Raw genomic sequence first — 25,477 nt, forward strand, 5'->3', positions numbered from 1 at the left:
ATGTGCCAGCGGTTCTCTAAGGCATGACTCCAAACACAATGGGCACAATAGACTGCTCCAGAATTAGTCTGCAATCCCATTTCTGTAGGAAGCAAAGCTATCTTTTTCAGCTGACAAAACTCAGCGCTGAATTTTGTCACGTGGGTATCTATTTGAAGCAGCGTGGTAGGCTGCAACCATGATGCTTCACAGTAAGTGCACAATAGGTGTGGTGGGCTCTCACCGCCCTGTGGCCTGAATCTCAAGAATCCAGGCCCTAGCTCTAAAATTGCAGTCAGGCACTCACATGCATTATCAGATGCTTGCTGGCCAGTGCTTTTATTGTGCAAATGGATTGTGAGATCTTGATACAGAAACTAGAAACAACATGGCTGAGAGCTCCGTGCTTGTCTAGAATGTGGAAGCATGTGAAGGAACCCTTTCTTTCTGCCATTACACTACTGTATATGTACCTTTCTGAGATGTTTCCTATTTCCTTTGGCTGTGGACAGCCTGGTCTAGTGGTTGGCAACTCTGCATTCAGCAGAGGGGTTTAAACTGGATGATCTTTTAGGTCCTTTTCAACCCAGGCAATTCTATGATTCTATGGTCCCTGTAGGAGTATTCTAACACAGCACTGCATTGTTAAGCAGCAGCCAACAAAGTGCAGTGCAGTTCATGGATCCTGATGATCTGCAAACAATATAGCTCAATGGTATCCAGAATTCTCATTAAGTGGGGGACAAAATAACATGAATTTGTATAGCAAAACTGTTTTCAGGCTGAGTGGTGACAGAAGCAGGTGAACTTTGGGTAAGCATGTTACTTCTTGGAAGTCAGTGAATAGATGTGCAGTTTCCTTGGGCATAATTCAGGTTACTCTGCTCCCTGGCCACCTCCTTAGCTAGGCTGAATTCCTCACTGAGGAAACTTCCACTTCCTAGCTTCTTCACAGAATTTTGTAGTTCTTTGTGGTTTTGACAGTCTACAATACTGAAACTCATGTTTGTGCTCTTCATTCTCATAGCAAGTTAGCAAGTGTCTGTGAAAGGATTAATGCTTGAAGAGTATTGATATTTATTAAAATGACTTTCAAGTCTACAAGGGCACAGTGACATAGGTGTTATGCTTTGCAACAGCATTTCAGCTGTACAAAGCACTGAAATACATGCAGTTTCTATTTCTCTGTGGTTTCCTATGCCCTCCTGATGGACGCAGTTTTTAGTGGTACCTTTTTACAGTGTGTTTAAAAACTTAAAAATGGGAATTGAAGGCAGCTACTTCTCAGGTACACCATTAGATAGGATAAGGATCTATACCTGCTACAAGAAATCTACAAGTACAGCTGAATCATTTATTTATTGCAGTTGATTTGTGCTTATTTGTGTAAGCACTAAATAGTAAATCATGCACAGTGCTGTCAGATGCTGGGATGGGCTAGTTTGCTTGGATTTGTGTGTTCTTTTATACAATATTTGATTGAGATTTTAAATTATCGTATGGTAGATGAAGCCAAAGACTTAGAAGTAGTTTTCATTTTTCTTTTAAATTAAAGCTGATTCAAAAGTAAATTACCTATTGGTAATTTAATGGGAATTTGGAAAGTGTTTAAAATTCCAAAGAAATGATTTTACAACTTGAGAAGATCTTTCAAAATATGCATTTAAGGGCAGTCAGAAAAAGCAAACACCATGACTAATGGCATGGCTTTTTCAGTGAAAAGATGTTTCAAATTACACTGAAATTTTCGATGAAATTTCTGACATTTCAGCGCTTCCGCTATTCTTCCTTTCGAAAGTTCTGAAGAGCCCATCTTTATAGTGTTAGTTGAAGGTTTTACTTGGGCCAAATTAAATGCCTCTCATCAAATCTTTTTTGCTCCCATAATGCTTTTAGATGCATTAGCTATTTGAGCACTGTTATGTTTTATATGCAGTACAATATTTATGATACTGTTCAAATGATTACAAGCCAGATATAGCCAAGGCTATTGAAATGAAAATAATTCTGAGAAAACAGAATTCCTGCTAAGATGATAATGTAACCACTGACTCTGAATTGCAAAGCTATTCACACACAAAGAAAGCTTCAGCTGAACTTTGTCAGAGTTCATGCAAAGAGGAGGGCAAGTTTAAATTGGATTTAGAAATAACTTAGTGAAGGTAACAAAGCACAGTTAATATGACCCCACTAGGGAGTCTAGACTGAGAGAACAGTATGACTGTGGATTTGGAGACAAGCTATCCTCCAATAATAATACGCAATCTTAAATTGTCAATAGTTAAGTTATAAACTAAACTGTGATCCTGTTACACACCAAAAGTTAACTAAAATTGAAACACTTCTACTGTGAAAGAGGCATGTGCTCCAACATGTTTGAAATAACAAATGTCCAAACTGACGAGTTACATAAAACAATTTTTCAAAATCAGCAGACCGACAGACTAGCACAAAAGTAATCATTTAAATTTAAAGAACTGTATATTCAAGTTTCTGTTAAGTCTGGTGGATACACGTGCTGGAGGATTGTGTAAGTAGGAGAAAATATTTATCTTCCAAGTCACATAAATGTGTTTTGGTTGGCTAGAGCTGATGGCATAACTTCTCTTTTACGGTTCAGTGGGCTTACGTGGATTGGAACGAACAAGTTTTATGTTACAGCTGCTACATTCACCATTTTTTCATGGGAATTCCTTGTCTCTCTGACACTGCTGGACTTCTGTTACCTGAAACAAATCTGTGATTGTATTTCGAAGGAAAAAGGGACCAGACAATACTGATCCTTCCACAAGCCTAGCTTTTACCCTAAATCATGTGAAATCTGCTGCTGCTCTCTCAAATGTAGGTAAATTTGATTCTTTCACTCTTCCTTTATCTTTTTCTAGCCTACTTTAGGAAACTGTTATTTCAGCTTTGTCTGTCTCTTAGAGCATAAATTCTGGACTTTACTGATAAAGTTGATTATTTAACATGCTGTATTTGGCCAGTCTGAACTCCATCTTGGATTCTGCTGTAGTAAGGATGCAAAGTGTGGTGGTAAAGCAGCAAACAGCAATGCGTACATCAGTAACTTACTTGAAAGTCAAACAGAACCACACAATTATTATCTGGCACAGTAAAGAGAAGAAAACAGTTTAATTACATATTTAGTCCTGTGGTAGCCCACACAATCATTCACACTCATAAGCATCCCCTTCCTGGTTTTTGCTGTTTAACCGTGGAATAATTTGGCTATTATAATTTGAAGTATTATTTTTGAATAGTTTTGCTAGAAAAAGAGAACTGTATCTGCACTGGTAGATTACTATAGTATTATTGATAATGATTGATGACAGAGGAGGTTCAGGTTGGATATCAGGAAAAGGTTCTTCACTGACAATGTGATCAGACAAGGAAGTGGTCCCAGCACCAAGCTTACCCGAGTTCAAGAAGCATCCCAACAATGCTGTCGGACATATGGTCTGATTTTTGGGTGATCCTGTGGAGCCAGAAGTTGGACTCGGTGATCCTTATGGGTCCCTTCGAACTTGGGATATTCTAGCAGCTCTTCATTTCTACTCCATCTAACAAAGATGAAATAGATAGAAATATCTATCATGTTCCAAACGTATTTATATGATAATATTATGACTGGGTTTTTTTGATAAATTACTTTGTGACCCTTCTGCTATCTGTTATTGCAAGCTATGGTATGCAGGCCTCTTAGGCTTACTGGTACTACGTTTTTGCTGACATAGGACTTTAGAGCTACTGGCAACCTTGTACACTGTGTAAAAATTATATTACTGTGGATGTCAATCAACTCGTGTGCATGAAAGGAGCCCATTTTACAGATAAGTGGAACTGCACTGTTAATTCTCTTTTAAATTCCTCTTCTGCTATATCCAAGAAAGCTGACAGTTTTAGTCATCATTGCTACTTTGTGCTTTCTTCATTTATTTTTATTATACTCAGCTGTTGTCTCTAAGCAAATTCTTCAGTATTTTTATATGGGGAGAAGGAAGGTTAGGACACTAATGGTGATTCATAATCATTAAAAATACAAGACAGCAAGCAGATGTGGAGGTGTCTCACAAGAATGTCTTAGGTCTCTTTTTTCAAGTGCCACACTTGTTCTGCCTTTTCTTTAAAAGCTGATCATGTTACTCAAAAATAATTACATTCATTGACTTTTTCCTGTATTTTTTGTTTTTACATTAATATGTGAGCACGTGAATAATGGGAGAAACTTTCTTACACTTCCCAGTGTTGAGCATGATCTTTAAAGAAATTATTAAAAAGTCTATCCATGTAGCAGAGAGAATATATATAGATGTTTTTCATTTCCTAAAACTAGATTTATTATGATAAACTTGATAGCAGACAGTCACAGAATGAATATTATTGATTTGCTGAGGATTGCCAACAGTGAGATCTGAAGTTCTGAGTTGTTTTGCATGCCACACCAACTAAGTCAGAAAATAGTAAACAGAGAATATGTACTAATGTATACCCAATACACTGGAGGGTCATTACTGATGCATTACTGATCAACATAACTATTAAAGAACACTTTGGCAAGATAGATATTAGGTAACAAAACATCCTCCAGAGAGACTACAGACATTAAGAAGTATAGCTACCTCGACTGCAATTAAGACAACTCTATTTTATGTTATTAAAATTATAATAAAACGCTGTATTGAATTGTCTTCTTATACGTTGCATGCAAGTTCAATGGTTTAGTCTCCCTTGAAGTGAATGGAATATGATTAATGTTCCCTTCTGCTCAGTTTTTACTGAAATTGCATTTTCTCTGTTTACCTATTTTAAATAGAATATTGTGTTTCGATCTATTTTTGTGCAAACACACAAACAAAAAAATTAAACATGGATGTGACCTAAACTGCTTAGATATGTGAGTGAAAGTGTGGATTTACAACATAGTTCCTATGCTGGGACAGACTACTGCCACCTCTAGAAATTCTTCTGAGAAAAAATAGGTACTGTTCCAGTGAAGTACTTAGAGGACAAAAGTTCTGAAACTCTTTTTCAAGTAGGCTGGTTACAAAAACTCTCTTACAATTAATCTTATGGAGAAGAGGTAATTCATTGTGAAGTAAAGGGTAGGGGGGAGGGAACTGAATGCCCAAATATGGAATTAACTACAAAAATGTACAACCAGAGAAAGCTAGTGCCAGCTGCAAAACTGAAGCCCTACAGTATATAGTATATCTGAGTTTTTAGTAGCGTATGAATAGAAGCAGATGCTTTACATGATATTAATGGTGTAAGACTGATATAAAACACCATATTAATAGATGTGAGAAGCAGTTTTCAGGAAGAGTGTATATTCTCTCCATCGATCTAGAAATTAGAACACAAAAATCAGTTTTTAAAGCTGGAGAACTACTACATAAACTTGAATACAAAATTCACTTTCAAATTTCTAGCACTGATCTTAATTTATTTTTAGAATTCTGATATAGCCTTTAATGTGTATAGCTAAGGATTTATACCAGTGTTCCTGGCAAAGTGAGTTCACGCTATTTTCATTTCATTTGTTGGCTTACAACCTAAGGAAATCATCAGTTGTTCAATAGCTTTAAATATTTTGGGTATTGTTCTTAGAATATGGCAAACGTAATCTAGTTGATTTAGTTTGGACTGTCCTTTCCATCTTGTAGGACTACTGTCTATCTTCCTGTTCTTTTAAAATCCTTCTACAGGTATCTCTTAGTGCACCTACTATTTGCTCTACGAGGTATTCCCTGTTATTTGTTTGTTTTCTCGTCTACTGTCCCTAACCAAGACATGGAATTAGCTTTCACTTACGATGATAAACTTGTATTGACTTTTACATCTACCTGATGTTTTTGATTTTTTTTTTCCCAGAACCTTTTATTTTATAAGTAATTGTGTCTCCCAACCAATCTTTAGGCAAATGTTAAAGAAATAACATAGCTACACCAGGCACAAATGTAGACAATAAAGGGAAACTCCAAAGGCAATCTAGACTGTGATACACCCAGACTGTGCCCAACAGATGTTTATCAAATCTGCTCTTACAAAGTTAGTGAGAGCAATTACATAACCTCCTGAGGTGGCTTGGCAGTCTGAAATGTGTTAGAGAACCCAGAGATATCGGAGGTAGCAAGGCTATCTGAAAATCTATCCAAGACATTTGTAGCTGCAAACTAAGCCTATTATTTTTTTTCTTCTTCCTCTGATATGCATCTTAACAAAAGATGTGTACATCTGTAGGCTGTTGTCATGCTTCTGGCAGTCATCTTTACCACATGAAATAACTCTCTCAACCTTCTTCATTTATCATTTTTAAAAGCTTCTAATTTTTTATGTTGCTCTTCTCTGGACCTTTTTAAATATAATGAAGCCTATTTTAAAGATGCTTATTTAGCCTAAACTGGTATGTACTTATAGGTGCTACTTATCCTGTGCATTTTATTCCTGTAACATTTAATGCTGTGCCTACAAAGGCTGATGTCTAACAGGAGGTAGACTTTATTCTTGGTGATAAAATCAAGCATGTACACAAATCTTAACTAGTTTGTGCCCCCAGATATAAATGGACAGAAACATAGAGAATATAGAGAAGACAAGTAACTCTGAAGCTCACTAAACTTAGTTGTGACTAAATTGCTGGCAAAGTAAGTTCTGGAAATGTAGCTCCTGCTTTAAACTTTCCTCTGTCCTCCGGTTTTACCAGAGCTTCTGATCCACTTGTAACTGAGCTGGATCTCTTGCACAGCTTTTCCGAATCTAATCAAGTTTTTACAGATTGTCACTAATACTTCCATAAGCATATAGAAATGGATATGAAGGTAGAACAAAGGCCTTTGAAATTGTGCAAAACAATCTGATTTACAGGTTGGAGCTCAAGCTCTCCATGTGTATTTATAGACCTATGCAACTGAATTGAGGAAAAGCTGAGGTGAACGTTGTGTGTGGTTGAAAGGCACTGGATATTTTCTACTAAAGCTGATACAAGGTACATCATTTCACAAACATACCACTCTGTAATACAAATAACATCCCTGGTTATTGTAACTTACAGGAATGTAAGCTTGTAATGTTACTGTGGAAAATCATTGCTGTTTTCTGTGGATGTAGAAATGTTTCCATATATATGTTCTTGGATGATAAATGGTACTAAGAGAACTTCTCACAGAAAATACAGTGTTTTCTAACATAAGGGGGAAAAAAAGAAAAAGAAAAAAGAAAAAAAGCCCCAAACTCACCTTCTTAATGAGAGAGAAAGTTGGGATAATCCACATGTGAGATTTTGCCAAAGCAACTGGGGAAAGAGGGAAAAAGTAAACTTTGACTGCATGCTTAATGGGCAAATCTATCTGATTTGAATTATACGAAATAATAGGTTCGTTCTATTCAAGTCTCATCCGAGACCCACCCCCCTTTTCCAGCCCTAGGGGAGGGAGCGTTAAATAATGGTCTGTGTAAACTGATGCTCATGCAGTAAGAGTTTGGAGTAGTGCTGCTTGTACAAGTTAAAGCAGGCAGCGAAGGAAGAGCAACCAAATAAAAAGCAGCTGCGGGGAAAAGAAGTGGACCTTCCTGAAATTAAGACATGTCTTTCCTCACGAGAGTTCTGACAACGAAATGCAGGCAGACACTTGAAGCCGAGAGGACTTACTTCCAGCACGCGCTTTTTGTCAGCAGGTTCCACCAGGCGCCCGGGCTCTGCGGCAGCCAGTCCCTGGAGGTGCGGAGCGGCACGGGGAACAAAGCGGCGCGGCCGGGGGAGCTGCTGGAGTCCTCCCCGCAGCTGGGCAGAGTGAAGAGCTTGCACGAAATGCCCGGACCCAACACCCTCTACAACCTCTACGAGTTCTTCTGGAAGGACGGCTTCGGCCGCATTCATGAGATCCAGGTACGGCTTAGTTGGTTCTTTAGGGCTTTATTCTCGCCGGATTACCGAACCTTTCCTTCTCTCCCTTCACAAAACATTGCCTAATCACCGCGTTCCCGCTGTTATGAAAGAGCCGAGGCTGGGAGGTCCCCATTCGGTTTCCGTGTCCCTCAGCTCTCGACGGTTTAGCACTTTTGTTTCGGGTTGTGCGGGCATCGCCTTCGGGAGTTCCCCCGGTACGTGTGGGGCGACCGCTTCGCCGCACCCCCAGGTTTTCAGCTCTCCCGTTCTCACGTTTGCACTTTTTGGGGCTTTTAGGCGCGTGCCATAGGCTCTCAGGGGAAAACGAACCCGCTTTTGAGCTGGGTTGCCTCAAAGCCTTGTCTCGCACGCTTATTTTTGGTGGCGGAGCTGGGAAACGCGGCTCTTCCTCCAGCCTGGAGGTGAGGCCGTGCCACGGCTGACCTCAGCCCTCGGAGGCTTTCTGCCCATCCTTCACCTCAGCCCGGCATCACCCTGCTGTGCCCAGGCACCATTTTGCTTCCCCACCCCTCGCTTCTACCCTGGCCTCTCCTTACGTAAATATACTTCGGTTTATATAGGTCCTCTGAGGGGGCGGTGGATGCGCCTGGCCCCCAGCAGCTGCGGCCGGGCCGCCCGCAGGGCCCTCCCCTCAGCGGGAGGCGGGCGGTTTGAACCCTTTCCCCTGGAGGGGCCGTGGAGGGGGGACCAACGGTCGCGGCTCGCGCTGCCCAACCCCTGCCCGCGCCCCCTCCTCTGGCGGCCCCAGCGGCGCGCGCGGGCGGGGAGGCGGGAAGCGGGGCGTGATGGCGGCGGGAGCTGCCTGAGGGACGGAGGGAGAGAAGGAGACCCTCGGGTCCTCCTCAGAGAGCGGGGCCTCTGTCACCCGGAGTGGGGGTTGGAGGGTAGGGGCGGAGAGGTGAGCTGCTGGTTTGGCACCTCAGCGTCAGTCCCACCCCTCGTGAGGGGGGCAGCATGGGCTGGGTGAGCGAGTGCTCTTAGTCCAGCTTTGGAGACCAGCAAGAGAGAGCCCAAAGAACCTGGAAACCAGGGTCTTCAAAGGAGCTGGAAATAAAGGAGTTTGGGGAACAAAAAGTCGAGCACGTTCCTTAGTTTTGACTGCGTTGTTTATCAGTTAGATTCCTAAAAAGACATGTCAGACTCTCCTGTGATCTGAACTAGAATGCTGTTGATGAATTAATTGCTTAATTACTTAATAGCAGCTATATGCAGGTGAAACTTAGTTGTAATTGCTGAAGATTTTTTGTTATACCGTGTTTCTCATTTTCACCGCTGCTGTGGTAGTGCCCAGTTTGTGAGGCACTCCGTCTGTTGTAGCGCTAAAAAAAAATACCTTGTATATTCAATTCAAGATCTCACTGCCTCTTGAATTCCAAGATTCTCATGGAAGTCGAAACATTGAAAAGCATCAAAGTATTAGAAAGGATATCAAAATAGGTGAATTGTGTATGCTCTTCACTATGGCTAGCTGATACTGAAGATTTCTTCTTCAATGAACGTTATTCATAGAGAGGAAAGTGGGAGGAAGGATGAGGAGGAGCTGTAAAGCGATGCTGGTTTTTATTCTACGTAGAGTCTCAAAAATCACTTTGCAAATCACAGATGGCCTGTTTGCATACATGCTGCATGCAAGCAGGCATTAGCCGGCTTAATAACAGTCTGTTAAATTTAACAATACAGTGAACATCAGGAATGAATTAACTTGAAACCCTTTGGTAACCAGCACAGCTACTTAAGCAGTGTCCCTTTGGTGTGTAGAAATATTCATAGGCTATATGCAGGAGGGGTGGGGAAAGCTGGGTTTTTCACAAAGGAGGTTCTGTTCTCTGTAACATGATTCCAGTTAGTCCTGGCCAAAGCAGCAGTGCTTACAGCAATTATGATAAGGGGAATGTATTCCTAATTTGACGGGATCAGATCTTGTGTCTCATCAGTACTATCTGAGTATAAAGGAAGGCGAGGGGAAGGGGTTTGGATGCTTACAGAATTTATGATGTGCGAAAGAAAATTCGGTGTGAGAGTGGTATGTGAGACATTAAACTGTAATATTTTTAAGGTCTGCAATGAGGGAAAGAAAACCTGTGTTGTGATAGAAAATACGGAAGAGAAATTCCAGGCATTTCTTTAAACATCAGGTTGATACTGAGCACCATTCTGCTGAAAGCAGAAGTCTAAACACCTTGTCCATTGCAGTTTGAGAACTGATACTTCATTTATTTGACGGAATGGCTTGATCCTTGATTTGTTTTCTGTTCAAGTTTATCCTCCTATGTCACCCTCACCATCAGTGGAAAAAACAAACAGGCAGTTCAATGATAAGTGAAATTTGATGAGCCTGACATTCTGAGATTGGTGACCTGTATCCCCTTCACCCCACTGCCTTTTCCTTACACCGTTTGTGCCACAACATGCCTACCTTAAAGACTCATGGTCTCAGTTCTCCCCATGCTCAGCTTCAATATCCCCTGAAATTCGTCTGGAGCAAGAGCTGCTTTGGATTTTGGGAGCGCTTGTTTGTTGTACGTTGGTCTGCATGTATGTTTGGTTAACAGGAGACCAAGCAGGAGTGGTAACGGTTGAGTTCCTACTGCAGCACTTCCTTTGTCAGGGTGACAAATGTATGTGTCTAGTTTGAACCCAGATGCTGGTCTTTGAAAATGGGAAGAATATAGTAGTAGGAGATTTATCTGCCTGTTTAAACTTGACTGAAATTGGCCAATGTGTTTCAAAAGTAGTTAAGTGGAGAATGACAGAGACCACAATTGCACAACTCTTGTTTTGTTTGGAAAGCAAGCAAAAAGAACTACATTTTTATAGGCACTTGGTATCATATGGTAAAGAGTGATTCATGTGTCTTAAATTTACTTGTGGCAATTGAACATTTCATCTCTCTGAGCAACACTGATTAAAACATCTCATAAATTAATCTTGGTCAGCACTAGACTTTCACTAGCTTAATTCTACAAAACTCATTTGATTTATAACAAACAGAACTCTGCAAGCAGATGTCTGTAGATTAGATGTAAGTAATGTGTCAAACTTTTTGGTCAGTTTAACTTATTTTGCTACTTCAAACAGGAGTAAAATCTTTAAGATCTTAAACAGTCTTGAGTTTGAAGTCCTCATATGGTTTTGACTGTTCCTTTGCGGACTTTTTTCCCTAGAATGATGTTGAACCTCTGTTCCAAATGAGTTCCTGGGAGTTGTGATTCATTTCACAGCAACATTGGAATTAAATTTGTTTAAAATAATCAGAAAATTTCCTCAGACAGTGATGCATCACTTAATGTTTAATGGCCTGTTGTTTGCCTCCAGCTTGAATCATACAACTTGTGAATCAGTCACTAAACAAATGTCTCTGCTAGAATAATGCTTCAACTTTTTATTCTTTTTTTCAGAATTAATCTATGTCATGAATTTGCTGCTCGTGAATGTGTCCCAAAATATAGGTTTTTTTTTTTCATTAGGCTGCTACGTTGTCACCATCCTAGTTTAGATGTAAGAAACTATAAGCATTTCTTTGTAAAGAGTAAACTGGTACAGTATGTACATTAAAGACATTAAATGTAAATTATGGTACCTCTCTATTATAATTTCAAATTCACATACTGCTCCGTTTTTCATTTTTTTTCCCAGAAATTCTTTCTAACTTATTTGTTTTGAAGACTCATGCATTTTAAAGTGCCCTAAATCCTTCCATCTTCTCAATAGTTTGTTTCACCAATGATTTTGTGCCTTAGAGCTGTATTTTCAGTCAGCGTGACCCCTGTATTTTCCTAATGGATTTTTCCCAGTAATACTTTGATGCTTTCTTTTGATGTTTGAAACCTTTCTGTGATTAAGAAGCTAGGAGTTGAGTCCTAGATGTGATAAATAGACTCACTTTGCGACAAATTGTCAGCTTCCTCCTCAGTTGTTTTCCTTAGTAATATTTTACTTCTGTTTCTCTTTGTTGGTGACATCGTAGCAAAAACACACTCAGGAATATGGAAAGATCTTCAAGTCTCACTTTGGTCCCCAGTTTGTTGTATCCATTGCAGATCGAGAAATGGTTGCTCAAGTGCTCCGGTCAGAAGGCAGAGCACCACAGAGAGCTAACATGGAATCGTGGCAGGAATACAGAGACTTAAGAGGAAGATCTACAGGACTTATTTCAGCGTAAGTGCAGTTATGCCTTCATTTTCTAAGTTTTGTTGTAGAAGTTTAGTGTTTTCTTTCTGACGAACTGTACAAGTCATTTGAGAATTCAGGCTTGTCTTTAGATATCCATATGTTTAGCCAGGGGAGGAGGGAATTAATTTATAGTGAGTTGTCCACTGTGCTATAAATTTTCAAAGAGTTGATCATGATGCATAGTTTGACACTGGAATGAGTTACCTCATGTAATAACATTTGTAGGTATTGATTATCTGGATGCAGCATATAGGAGCAGGCCACACTAGCTTTGGCATAGCGCTGCGCAAACAGGATTTTACTGCTTCAGATCCAAATGACTGCATCCAGTTGGTGGTGTGTTGGGTGGACTTGCTGGCTTGGGTTCAGTTTATTGTTCATCGAAGTTCTCTCTCACTGGATTAATGCAGAGAAGTCACTGTACTGTAAATTCATACAGTATTGCTATGCAGATACATGTTTGTGTGCAGCTGGACTGCAGAAAATGTATCTGTCTTTAAAGCTTGCATAAACTGACAGTCATGTGTGGGTGTGTGGTTAGTTACCACTGGGACCTACTCACAGTCAGCACTGACATAGCTTGTTTATTAGAAGGAAAACTGATTTTCTGAGCCATGGCCAATCTATTTCTTCCATGGTGGCAAAAGGCATTACATATTGCACTGCAAAGTCAAGCCAACAGTTCCTTGATATTTTGTGTAAGAAGAGCTTAAATTGAGAGATATTAAGAAAGTGTCTCCTAAAGAGATTCAATTTTGCTACTGGCCAGCAAGTTTCTGTACCTTACAGCAGCATTTCTCAATGTGAGAGAATTTCTTGGGAGTACGTTGCAATTCAAAATAAATTCTTTAAAGACAATTGCCTGTCTTCAGAAGGAATTGAAAGACATCCCTGCAAGCACTGTTCCCAATCACTCTGCTTATATCAAGCTGGCAGATGTTACAATTCAGAATTCAAAAAGAGTTCAATACATAGCTCAGCTAAAGGAGTGTTGAGCTGTAACTAATTTCCCAAAGTTGAGTCTGCTGTCCTATTACTTTGTGGATTTAGAATTAGACTAACTGAAAGTGATCTACCAATAGTGAAATTTACAGGATTAGCTCAAGTTGTTGATTTGTCAGATCTGGATATGGTACATGCGTTTGACCATTAAGCACCAATTCTAAAAGCAGTTTGCAGACTATCAATTAAAACAAAAATTTTAAGTAATTTTAGTAAGGAAACTGTACAAATCTGATTTTCTTGTGTTAAATACTATTAAAACTAGCATGGAGGCTCTTGTCAAATTAGAACACAGAGTGGACAAATTCTGTCAAATAAATGAGACTGCCTTCAGATGTATATACATGTTGCAACACAAATTTTAATGCAAATATGCAGGAATTATAAAATAAAAATATAGGCATGTAATACTGAATATGTTATAGCTTTTTTGTTTTCATTCCATGACTTAATTTTTCATCTCAAAATTATAAATGGTCATCATGACAGAGCTTTTACTGAGCTAGCAATTGTTAAGAATTGTTTTGTATAGACATTATTGATGATTTTTTTTCTAGAGAGGGGGAACAGTGGCTAAAAATGAGAAGTGTACTGAGGCAAAAAATTCTGAAACCCAAAGATGTGGCTGTTTACTCTGGAAGAGTCAATGAAGTTATCACAGATTTAATTAAAAGAATCTACACCCTCAGAAGTCAAGAGGAAGATGGGGAAACAGTGACCAATGTTAATAATCTTTTCTTCAAGTACTCAATGGAAGGTAAGTCTTGGCTGTGTAACACCCACCAAGAAAAGTCAATATAAAGCAACGTACTTATGTTTAGCTATTTTTGTCATAAATTACTGTTACCTTATTGTGATTAATCTGAAATGAGGACTGCTATATTTTGCATTCATATACCCCCCAACTTAAGGAAATGGGTATGGGTAGAATTGCCTTATACAACCCAAAGAGATACTTTGTATTAAGTAACATTTACTGTGGAAATGCTGGTATAGAAGAAAAACATACAGTCTCGGCCCTGACCACTTTCTAGTATTCCTTATTTCTGTCTACATCTCTCAAGAATAAAAGTGTAAACCTTTTAACAGTTTGAATTCAAAGACATGTTAATTTAACACTCCACTGGCTGAATTACGGAATTACACCGTGACTGCATATGTAAATTGGTCATAGCATCTTAGGAGAAAATATGCTGTTTTCTTCTGCCTGCAACGCACCATGTGTGAGATTATTATGGTTGCCTTAAAATCACCAGTCACTGGCAACCAGTAGCGAGATAATGTTGTGCTAGATTGAACTCCAGCTCGATCTAGTATGGGATTTCATGTGTTCTTACAGATACCTAATAGTGAGATGGGTTTCACACATTCTTTTAACTGACTTCATATGATCTGATCTTGTTATGTGTCATAGCTTTTAAAAATGCAGGCACTCTTGCAGGTGTGCAGACATGCAGCTGAATAACTTGAGTTTTGCAGGAACTTTCAAATTGCTCACCTATGAAGATGCTGCATCAAATAGCTGTTTGTTTGGCAAAATAATCTGAACACATTCTACCTCAGTAATGTCTAAAAATGGCATTCAGCTAAGTTACAAATTTTATGGAATTTTAAACTCTGAGCTTAAAGATTCACTTTAACTTGTAGGTTAGTTTAGGCTCCTCACATTCTTTTAGCTTTTCATTTATAATGTGCCTGATTCTCATTTCTTATATCAACTGCATTTTTAACACACTGTCAACTGTTCAGGGAATCCAGCATGTCAGATTTTTTAAAAAAGGACTATCTAAACAATAAAAGAATGCATATGAACTGGCAGTTGCTGAAAGATGCCTGGGAGAAATAAAAGACATATGAAAATATCTCCAGAGGGAGGAAGTTAGAGAAGGAAGAGTAAGTTGAAAATAGCCAGATTCCAGCAATTACTTTTGTCAGAAAAGAAGAAATATGAAGCAAAAAAACAGAAGTAAATGGAAATTGCTTAAAATTTCTGTATCTCTCTGAATATTCTTGAGGTTTCATGGGGACTTTGATGGAGGGCAGGACAGAAGTTAAACTTCATATTTATTGTACCCATGTTTAATAGGAAAGATGGGGGTGAAAAAGAGATTTCTAATGGCAAGCACTGCAATACTGCAAAAAATCACGTGAGAAAATCATTGTAAGTTGTGAACAAGAGTCAGTATTTTCATTTGCAACTCTGTCTCACAGCTGATGTCTTTCAGGGCCAAGTGGAATATATTCATACTGTGTGCTGTGAAATCACTGTAGTGTAAATGCATGCTCATTATCCATTCATGCATACTAATTATCCATTTACTACTAGCTAATCAGGATAACAAAAGGCATAGCCACTACTAGAAACTCCTGCATTATCACCAGTTACCAGAAATATCTTTGGACTTGTATCTCTCCGTGTTCAGTGGCTAGCCTATCAGGCTTAGAATTTGTGATGCAATGGGGAAAACACCAGACATGCTGGAGGGCTGCTCTGGCTCTCCTGTAATTCTTGAATATCTTCTCATGCTGAACATTATTGCAGAGAGACAGTGGCTATTGTGTCAATATTTAGCTGAGATTTTTTTTTTTAATGTTTTAAATTTGTATCTAGTTATAGCTGCAGTGAGAGTTTTTTGAAGGTAGTTCAGTTGTGTCAGAATTCTAATTCCTCAACTTATTAATATGTATATGCAAGTGAACAGCAAATTCTTTGATCTCGTATGTGCAGGTGTGGCTACTATTCTGTATGAATGCCGGTTGGGCTGCCTGGAAAACAACGTCCCACAACAGACTGTTGAATATATTGAGGCTCTGGAGTTGATGTTTAGTATGTTTAAGACCACTATGTACGCAGGTGCTATTCCCAGATGGCTTCGTCCATTTATTCCAAAACCCTGGAGAGAGTTCTGCAGATCCTGGGATGGACTCTTCAAATTTAGTAAGATTTAGTAGTAGAGAAAGTTCTGCTGTATTTCTGCAGGTTCTTTGTGTGTTTGAACAGAACTTACTACATGTCTCTTCTGCAATTTAAAGGAGGCATTGTGGCAGAAGAAATGCTGTGATAATACAACAAAACTCCTCCTGAAATCTCAAATAATTATTAAAGTAATACCTCTGGAGAAGTTCAATAGATGTTTAGGCTGTATATCAAGAAATTCCTGATATTATTTGGATCTCTAATGTTTTATCTTAAGCCACTCAAATTTTGATGAAGATAATTAGTTTTGTTGACTTCAGCAAGATTTCAGCCAGGCACTCTGAATGATCACCACTAAAACTGACTAGAAAGTAAAAATGAGACTATTCAGTTAAACTCATTGTGAAGAGTGTGTGTATGTACATATACATATAAGCATAGATGTTGGCACAGAAATATACTGCTGTACTGCATTATGTTTTTTGTAAATAAAACATTATTCGCAACTTGATTCATAAAGTTGCGGTCATCTGAGTTAAAAAAAAAAAAGAAAAGAAGGAGTTATCCTTGCAATATATAGTCTTATTCTGGAGCATTTAAAAAACTGAAACCCTCTTTCTGTCTCTAATGTTAGGAAGCTGCATGCATCTTTGTATTTGTTTTATTAACACTATTTGTCTTGGTAGGTCCATGTAGATTACCTTGAGAGCAGATTCTTCAGTTTCTTCATTTTCAATCTGCATATATGTACTGATCTGTATCTACAGTAAGCTTTAGGGAATCTATTTAATGCATAGGTGTTTTTTTCTGAAAAACACTTGTTCCCTTTTGTTGGTTAAAACCAATGTCAGACTTCAGCTTTATCCTGAGAGCAGGCGTGAAACTGTTCTTGAGGAATTTGTTCCATTTGAAACTTGTTATGCTCCTTTAATTCCTTTGTGAAAGAAGAATTGAATGGTAACAATCACTGTGATGTGTGTATTTGTGTTGTTTCATAAAGGAGTGTGCTGGTTCATGTCCTGTTGTAAGCTCATGCTGTGAGACATTGACTTTCAGAGGAGTTTTCACCTTTGAAGCACTTGTTTCACTGAAGATGCTGTTTGTGGTCACTAGAGTACATACTGGACTATGGGCAAAATAATTCAGAAGTTACCACTCACAGAAGTTTTTCAGTTTTTGTTATTACTTGATGCCCCTCATCTTTGTCTTTAGCGTGATTCAGTTCTGTGGTTTTGACCTTCAAGTTGCTGCTAACATCATGAAATAGCTGCTGTGTGCTGACTTGCAGCATGCTCTGCACAGTTCACCACTTCTTGCAGTCATCAGAAAACAAGCCACTTAAGTGGGTGTAGAACTCAACTTGGAGCTTCCTTTGCTCCCAGTCGGAACCTGCATCCTCTTATGTCCTTTCCCCATGCTCAGTGTTCTCACGCTGTGAGCTAAGATGTTTCTGTCAGTTGTTCCTCAATGTGAGTACCCAAGGAGACCTACACCACTAACTGCTCTTTTATCTTTTTGCTGAGAAAATGGATCAAAATATTGTATCCGTTTGTAGCTATGTAGTGTATAGCATAAGAACTGTCTTTACTGAACTGAACCAGAAGAGAAATAAAAATAGAAGCTTAACACTTCTTTTGAATCCCAAAGGTCAAATCCATGTTGACAACAAACTGAAGTCTATTCAGTCTCAGCTGGACCAAGGAGAAGAAGTGAATGGTGGGCTACTTACATACCTTCTAGTGAGTAAGGAGCTTACTTTGGAGGAGATTTATGCCAATATGACTGAGATGCTCCTGGCAGGAGTGGACACAGTAAGCTTGTTATCACTTTTCTTGTGCACAATTTTTTTATTAATCAGTACCTTTCACATCTATCTTTTGTGTGTGAGGGTGGGGTGGGATGGGGAGGTATATTGGTTTTAAGGACATCATTTCTGATGAGTTTATTTCACGACATTTTTCTGTGGTAGAAAATAACTAACAAAGTCAATGGTTTTCTTTTCTAGCTGTGATTTACAGGTTCCCATCAGTTCCACAGCTTATTAAATGGACAAAATGGCATTTGTCTTTACATTCAGTTTGAATTTCATATGTTTTCTTTTTGTGCTTTGAATCTCAGATTGGTGTCTGTGCTTTTTTATGTAGACCACATTACAAAAGATTGACATAAACTAGTGTGAAAAATTGATTGGTAAACTCATATGTAGAAATTGGTATTTTTCACATATAGGTTACGGTCATCTGCTACACGCATTTTGGATCAGATACCTTTTTCTTTTTTTTTCTGAAGTCCATAAGGGCAGCACTGATGTAGGGAAGGTGTGAGTTCACATTTACCCTGTTCATGTTGGTAAGTTCCAATCAGTATGAGGCAAAAAGCTGTGGTAATGGGACTCAATGTTACTGAGGCTGGAGTACAAGATGTGTTATGCTTAGGAAAACAATTTGAGTGGGCCAAGCTAGACTAACTGATGCATTTGTCCTCTTGAGTATTTGAAGAAACTTTGAGGTCATGCATGCGTATTCCCTTTCTCTCTGCCCTGTCATGGGAAATCAATGTATTAACTTCAGCATGATGATCAGTATATAAAGATAAAAGTGCATTGTATGTACAATACAATAATATGGTGTTATATAGAATATCAATGAACAGTGTTACCATAAATTACTGTAAACACATTAAAAAGGATGAATTTAATAAGGTACTATGTAGGACTGTGTTTAACAATCTTAAAGTAAAAAACATTAAGTAGAAAAGTAATTTATCTTTAAAGCTCTTTTTTTTTTTTTTTTTTTTTTTAAGAAAAAGCCTTATAATTGAATGCACATTAAAAAGGATGAATTTAATAAGGTACTATGTAGGACTGTGTTTAACAATCTTAAAGTAAAAAACATTAAGTAGAAAAGTAATTTATCTTTNACTATGTAGGACTGTGTTTAACAATCTTAAAGTAAAAAACATTAAGTAGAAAAGTAATTTATCTTTAAAGCTCTTTTTTTTTTTTTTTTTTTTTTAAGAAAAAGCCTTATAATTGAATGCAGATTTTTTTGGTTTAAGGAAGTTTATGAGGTTTCTAAGGAAAACAAAACAAAAAAACCCAATAGTAATACTTCTGAGTTCCAAAATAAATAAACTTTACATATGCTCCTTATATGTTGAAGATTGTTCTGTTTGTTAAATACCCCAAGGGCTTATGAGTTTAGAGAGCTTTTTTATGTTTGGCTCTTAAGTAAAACACAGTTGCTCATTCATTTTCTAACCTTTCAGACTCTTAATTTTCCATTTCTGGTGTTTTAGAGAGTTTTCATTACATTAAAAGGACAGTGCTCAAATACACATCAATGAGAGTTTCTCTTTCCACTGAACTCAGTTTTCTCAGCTGGCAACAATCGTTCTGTGAGAAGACAACACTTGTGATTTCCTCATTTCTAAGTATAAGACAGAAATCAAGGGAACTTTTTTTCCAACATTCTGCTGTCATTTCAGTTCTCCTTTTATTGTAGAAACTGGAGGGTTAGGGGATTATAAAAGCTTTCAACAAAATTGTAAGGCAGCTTTTGTCTGCAAAGCATTTTGGCTGTCCCTAGAATTTTTAAGAGGTTATGAAGGAGCTGGGAACCTGGGAAGAAACTGTTTACATCACAGGAAGTTTTGTATGTAGTTGGCAGAATTGCCAGCTCCTCTGAGCTCTTAGAGGAATAGGGTAGGGTTGCATTTTAGCAAGGGACAATCAAATCACTTGATATTACAAGGAGAAGAAAAGAAAGTTTCTGAGAATTTCTTTTAGCATTATATCCCAGTTCAAACTTAGGACATTAAAGGTCCCCTTCATGATGAGTGTGCATTCTAAATTGCTCTTAAATGCAAGCCCAAAATAAAACATCTCCAGAACTTCAGTCAGGTGGGAATTTTTAAGATGTAGAAGGTACTTCTTGTAGAATAGCATTGTTTACTGTGGTAATAATAGTTCTGTTTTGTGGACGGTGTGAGAGACTACTCTCTGCTTAAAATGGGTTGGTGGTGCTCTGAGCAGTATTCTCTTAGCCTGTTTCCCGCTAAATGTTTCAGTTTGTTGGAAAGGTAAAACAGTTAATTTGGTCTGTTGCCATTTAGAGTGTTGATGTTTCAGTATTGTTTATGTAGTTTTGTTTGCATTTGTTTTTTTTTTTTTCTGTTGATATTTAATACTTTACCAGGAAAATACCAGCATGGATTGTTTTGATATGTGGAGGATTTTTAGGTGCAAAAGGGCTGATGGAGGGGGTGGTGAAGTCTGACAACATCCCATGAAATCCAGATGTTAGTCATTGCCAGTCTGTTTTATAACTGCAAACAAAAAAAAAACCCACACAGCTGAAAACTCATTGCTTTTCTTGACTTGAAGTTTTAATCTACTCCTCTTGGATTTGATGGTAGTGATTTCTTTCTTAGACTTCTTTTACTTTGTCCTGGGCAACATATATGTTGGCAAAGCACCCTGAGGTTCAACAACGTGTTTATGAGGAAATAATCAATAAGCTGGGGAAAGACCAAGCTCCTGTTGCTCATGATGTGCCCAAACTGCCTTTGATAAGAGCTGTGCTGAAGGAAACTCTGAGGTAAGGGTTTTAGCAACCGTTAATTAAGAAAAATAATTTCATGTGGCAGTAAGGAATTTTGAGTCCATGTTAATGTTTGTGTTAGTATTTACTGCTGTTTGCTCCTTCTGCTTTTATTAATGTGGTAGTATTGTGTCCAAAGATACCCAAGCAATGAGATGTGATAGTTTGTATAATTGTTAAATACTTTTTGGTATGATAAAAGTAGTATCAAATATTTAGGACACGTCTGTTAAGGTAATTGAAAGCTTGAGATTTGCACTTTATTACTCTGTGTATAGGACTGTAATAACCTACTGCCCTCAACACCCTGCACTATAGACATGCAGTGCCACTACAGGCATTTTTAAGCTCCGTGACTTGGATCGAAGGCATGTGACACAATTGTTTGGGGTTTTTTATGCGTTTAAATCAAATGTTCATAGTGAGGTGAGCAGAATAAGAAGATTTTAAAGAATGCATCAACAAGCATTTTTCAGCTCTCTGTATTGCTAAAAATATCAACAGCTTGAATGACTGATTGTGTATTTGTAAATTTATGAAACAAATATATGGAGCAAACAGCTCAACTTCCAGTTACTAGTAAATAACTTCTCCCTGATATTAATTACACTCTCAAAGGTGCTTCAGGTTATTTTTATCTCCAAGGTTATCTGTATGTTCAAAGAACCTTTATCCTCTGAATGTATATTGTATTGGAAACCAAACTTTTAAAGTGGTATTCATTACTGCTCTTGAAATTCTTTTAAATATTTGTCTCTAGGTTATATCCAGTATTGCCAGGAAATGGAAGAGTGACCCAGAAAGACTTGATTGTTGGAGGATACTTGATACCCAAAGGGGTAGGTTCTGTTGCAGTCTTCTGGAGAGAACTCAGTTTAACTTTTGTATAGGAGATGTGATCTGTTACAGTTACATACTCTTCATTAATTTAAAATCACCAGCCTAGAGCATTAAAGAAAAAATATTAGAATAATGTTGTATATCTGAAAAAAAGATGATTTTGTAATTGACTTGTTGCTATTGTTTTTTCAGACTTGGTTCCTTACCCACTTATCTTGTTTAACCTTTTAACTTGTTCTTGATATTTTGAGAGTAGAAAGTTGATGATGTCTCTGTGAAATGTTAAGATTTGATTAAAAAAATATCCATTATTTTTGCCAGTTTTCTAATTCTTTGCTATATATTTCCATTGTTGAAAGATCTGAATTTACTTAGTTACAAATGTTTTCTTTTTTAATGTACATTGGAATTGGATAAATACAAATAACACTTACTTCTTCAGACACAGCTGGCACTCTGTCATTATACCACTTCATACAGCGAAGAAAATTTTCCAATGGCAAATGAGTTCCGACCTGAGCGCTGGCTGCGGAAAGATAATTTGGACAGGGTAGACAATTTTGGTTCCATCCCCTTTGGTTATGGCATTCGAAGTTGTATTGGAAAAAGAGTTGCAGAACTGGAAATTCATCTTGCACTGATTCAGGTTAGAAATGTGTGACAGCATTACAGGAAGAAAAATATATTGCCATGGTTCTTCATTTCTGTGTGCCATTTCTCGATATGCTATTGTGCACAAAAATGTTGTTTTGGAGTGTTTTCTAACACACTCATCCTTCAAAAGCTTAAAAAATTGCAAATAAGAATGCTTGAAATGTAGCATACTAGTTAAACTACACTGCAGATGAAAAATTATTTATAGTACAAATGAAGTAAAACTGAAGGTAAGATTATTAAGGAAATGTATAGATTTAGCACAAAAGGTTTTTTTAATTATTGTAAGCAAAATGAAACATTTCCTTAGTGTATATTGGGATAGTTACCTGCTCAGCTGCAGTATTTTAGTTAGAAAAAAATCAATACTTAAGAGTTGAAATGTTTTTTATATCCTTTTTCTGACCACTGTGTTATGACAGTGAAATTCAAGTACCAAGTTTTCTATATTCTGTGTTTTCTGTCCCTTCTTCTTCCTTCTTCTAACTTTACTATCATTTTGTATACAGGTTAACATAATGTGTGGTATGTATTAATATATGTAGCTTTCTTAACAGCTGCTCCATTTTTTTATCATTTATGATGCTCCCCTAACTCAAATACTGAGACGGATTGTGTGTCAAAACACAAGGATTTGGAAACAATCTATAGTTACTTAATGGTAATAGTAGTTAGACATGATATCTATTCAAAGCACAACTTGATTAAATTTGCCCTTAAGATTTCCTCAGGTAAACGCCTCAATCAATCTCAATAGAAAATTAGCACCTATCTTTTGGAATTTGGAGTGATATAAGACTTAGGGGGCTGAATAAAGCAAACACAGTCACATCTTATTGAACAGGAGGATCAAGGAAAATATAGAGATCCTTCTTTTGTTTTCTGGAAAGAAACTAGAACAAAATGCCACACAATCCATTTACAAGCACAGAGATATTTAAGTTTGGGATTGTTCAGTCTGGAGAAGAGGAGGCTCAGGGGGGACCTTATCGCTCTCTATAACTACCTGAAGGGAGGTTGTAGTGAGCTGGGGGTCGGCCTCTTCTCTCTTGTAACTAGTGACAGGACGAGGGGGAATGGCCTCAAGTTGCGCCAGGGGAGATTTAGGCTGGACATTAGGAAATACTACTTTTCTGAGAGAGTGGTCAGGCACTGGAATGGGCTGCCCAGGGAGGTGGTTGAGTCACCGTCCCTGGGGGTGTTCAAGAAACATTTAGATATAGCGTTGAGAGACATGGTTTAGTGGGGTTATTGGTGGTAGGTGGATGGTTGGACTGGATGATCTTGTAGGTCTTTTCCAACCTAGCTAATTCCATGATTCTATGATTTTAAGTTGTTTAAAAATAGAAACACGTGAAGCATGAAGCTGACGAATGAGATTTTTTAAGATAGTTCTCAATTCTTTTCTTGACTTGGTTACTTATCTAGTGTCATGGATATAGAAGAAATCATATCTCCTAACTTCAGAAAATATTTTTCACATGTCCTATATATTGTTCTCACAAGTAAATTAATAAAATTTTTTCCAGATGAACGTACCTATAAAACACACGCAGAGCTGATTGAAAAAAAAATAGCTGGAGGCAGTAGCTGTCAAAAATATGCTGTTAAACTGAGAAAATGCTGTATTACAATTCTGTAGGAGTCTGTCCTGCTTTTGGTTTAGGTCGGTATTTTCATTAACAGTGTAAAATATGAATTAAAAAGATGACTCTGTGCATTGCATTTTAAAGACAATACGGTCAAATTGGAAGAAATTAGGAAGAGGGGGAGGATAGTAGGAATGAAAGGCCTGAAAAACAGAAGAAAATTGAACTTGTCATCTACAGTTAAAAGGTAGTTTATATAAATGAAAGTAATGCATTGTTTCATATTCGTACCATGAGAGGGCTGGGAAAAGATAGCTTGATTTATAGGAAAAGAAGCTGACAATGCTGCAGTACTTCCTTTGTAAAAGTTTAAATATAGATGCCAGAAGTATTGTGTGTTCAACTTCAAAACAGTGGTGGGCTAAATGTCTTGTAGTATGTTTTAGCCCACTATTTCTATGGTTTTTGTTTCAAAAAAGAATTTTAATTTTTGGTTCTCTCACTTCCATTAAGTGTATGGGAACAAGAGGTTTAATGTAAAGAGAACCTATGTGGTTAAATTGTAGTGGTTCTCTTTGACAGAGGTTCTTGTATCCTACTTCTTGAATTATTATGTTTGGTTCACCTGGTGCACCAGATTGTCCCTGTCTCAAGTTTAGTTTTTATTCGTTTATTTTATAGTTGCACATACTGATTTATGGTAAAATCAAAAATTCATAGAGGGGAAGGCTCACAAGATTTGAAAGATACCTTAGTTTCTTTAACTTCTTAGATGGTTTAACCTAGTCGTGCTGAAATTCTCCAGAAAGAACTGACCTCAGCTTTGGTTTTTTTAATTGATTTTAATTGTATTTTAAGAAAGTCTTCCTCAATCAGAGGAGGAAGATTTTAAACTATCATCTTCACTTTGCACCATTTTTTTTCTGTGTGAGAATCGTAGCACTCAGACTCTGAAGAAGAGAAAGAAGAAACTGACAGCTGAAATATTGTTTGTGACAGTCTCTTATATTTTTCCCCAAGTTTTCATCTATTCTTCATCTGTGATTTTGCAGGTTTTCTAATAGTTGTCTTATTTGTCTTTACAGTTGCTTCAGAATTTTGAGATTAAAATTTCTCCCAAAACGGAAACAGTTCATGCCAAAACCCATGGACTTTTGACTCCTGGAGGCTCCATCAATGTGAGATTTTCTGACAGAAAGTGAGACTGAGATATCTTGGAAATACTTGTGTGATTTTCAGGGGAACAGGCTTGCGTCTTATGGATGTTTGATCATACGTGTTCTCTGGTTTGTAGTTTCTTCGCCAAATGATCAAGTATTATGTTCTGCCTTATACCTAGCAGCACATAACAAAAGTTACCTCTCCTGTAATTGATAATTACACATTTGAAGATACTTGCTAAAGCAGTTCCTTGTTGCACTGGGATTCTCCTACTTGTATTTCAAGTTGTAGCAACACATTCTTTGGGAAAAAAAAAAAAAAAAAAAAAGTAAAACTCAGACATGTTTGTGCCATTCAGTGATTTTGTTACACTATTTTATTGTAAAAGTCAGTTATTCTTGTGAGTTATTAGAGAGCAAGAGAATTGCTATCTGCTATTTGCAAATTAGCTGCATTTAGGAGTTTGTGTTTTTGTTTCTTGTCCTCCAAGTTTGTTCTTCAAAAATTTCTATGTAACATTGAAAATTAGGTAATTTTCTCTTGTCTGTAAAGACATTTACACTACATGTATTTAAAATATTAACACAATAATATGAAATGTGAAGATTGAAAAAAATACAGTATGCATCTGTTTTAGTCTCAAAATTCAAAA

The 25,477-nt window shown here is 37.6% G+C and overlaps 1 protein-coding gene and 1 long non-coding RNA gene across 5 annotated transcripts; one reads left to right on the forward strand and one right to left on the reverse strand.

Moving 5' to 3' along the window:
- LOC110399804 lies at positions 2,716 to 8,506 on the reverse strand. The gene is made up of 4 exons (XR_002439412.1): positions 8,425 to 8,506; positions 7,631 to 7,762; positions 7,218 to 7,273; positions 2,716 to 3,542 (listed from the first exon to the last, which is right to left on the reverse strand). It is a non-coding gene; the product is annotated as an uncharacterized LOC110399804 (long non-coding RNA).
- Positions 7,772 to 25,153, forward strand: LOC110399800 (cytochrome P450 27C1). 4 transcript variants are annotated; one of them, XM_021399096.1, is made up of 9 exons: positions 7,772 to 8,786; positions 11,856 to 12,046; positions 13,621 to 13,820; positions 15,792 to 16,001; positions 17,628 to 17,791; positions 20,412 to 20,578; positions 21,342 to 21,420; positions 21,864 to 22,067; positions 24,750 to 25,153. In XM_021399096.1, the coding sequence occupies exons 1-9, from the start codon at positions 8,469 to 8,471 to the stop codon at positions 24,864 to 24,866; spliced, it is 1,650 nt and encodes a 549-aa protein (XP_021254771.1). In that variant the 5' UTR covers positions 7,772 to 8,468; the 3' UTR covers positions 24,867 to 25,153. The 4 variants fall into 4 exon arrangements, with proteins under 4 accessions (XP_021254771.1, XP_021254772.1, XP_021254774.1 ...); XM_021399097.1 differs by lacking the exon at positions 24,750 to 25,153 and adding an exon at positions 23,605 to 23,688; XM_021399099.1 differs by having other exon boundaries at positions 7,780 to 7,867; positions 11,929 to 12,046.

Source organism: Numida meleagris, chromosome 5, assembly GCF_002078875.1.
Source record: "Numida meleagris isolate 19003 breed g44 Domestic line chromosome 5, NumMel1.0, whole genome shotgun sequence".
NCBI lineage: Eukaryota > Metazoa > Chordata > Aves > Galliformes > Numididae > Numida > Numida meleagris.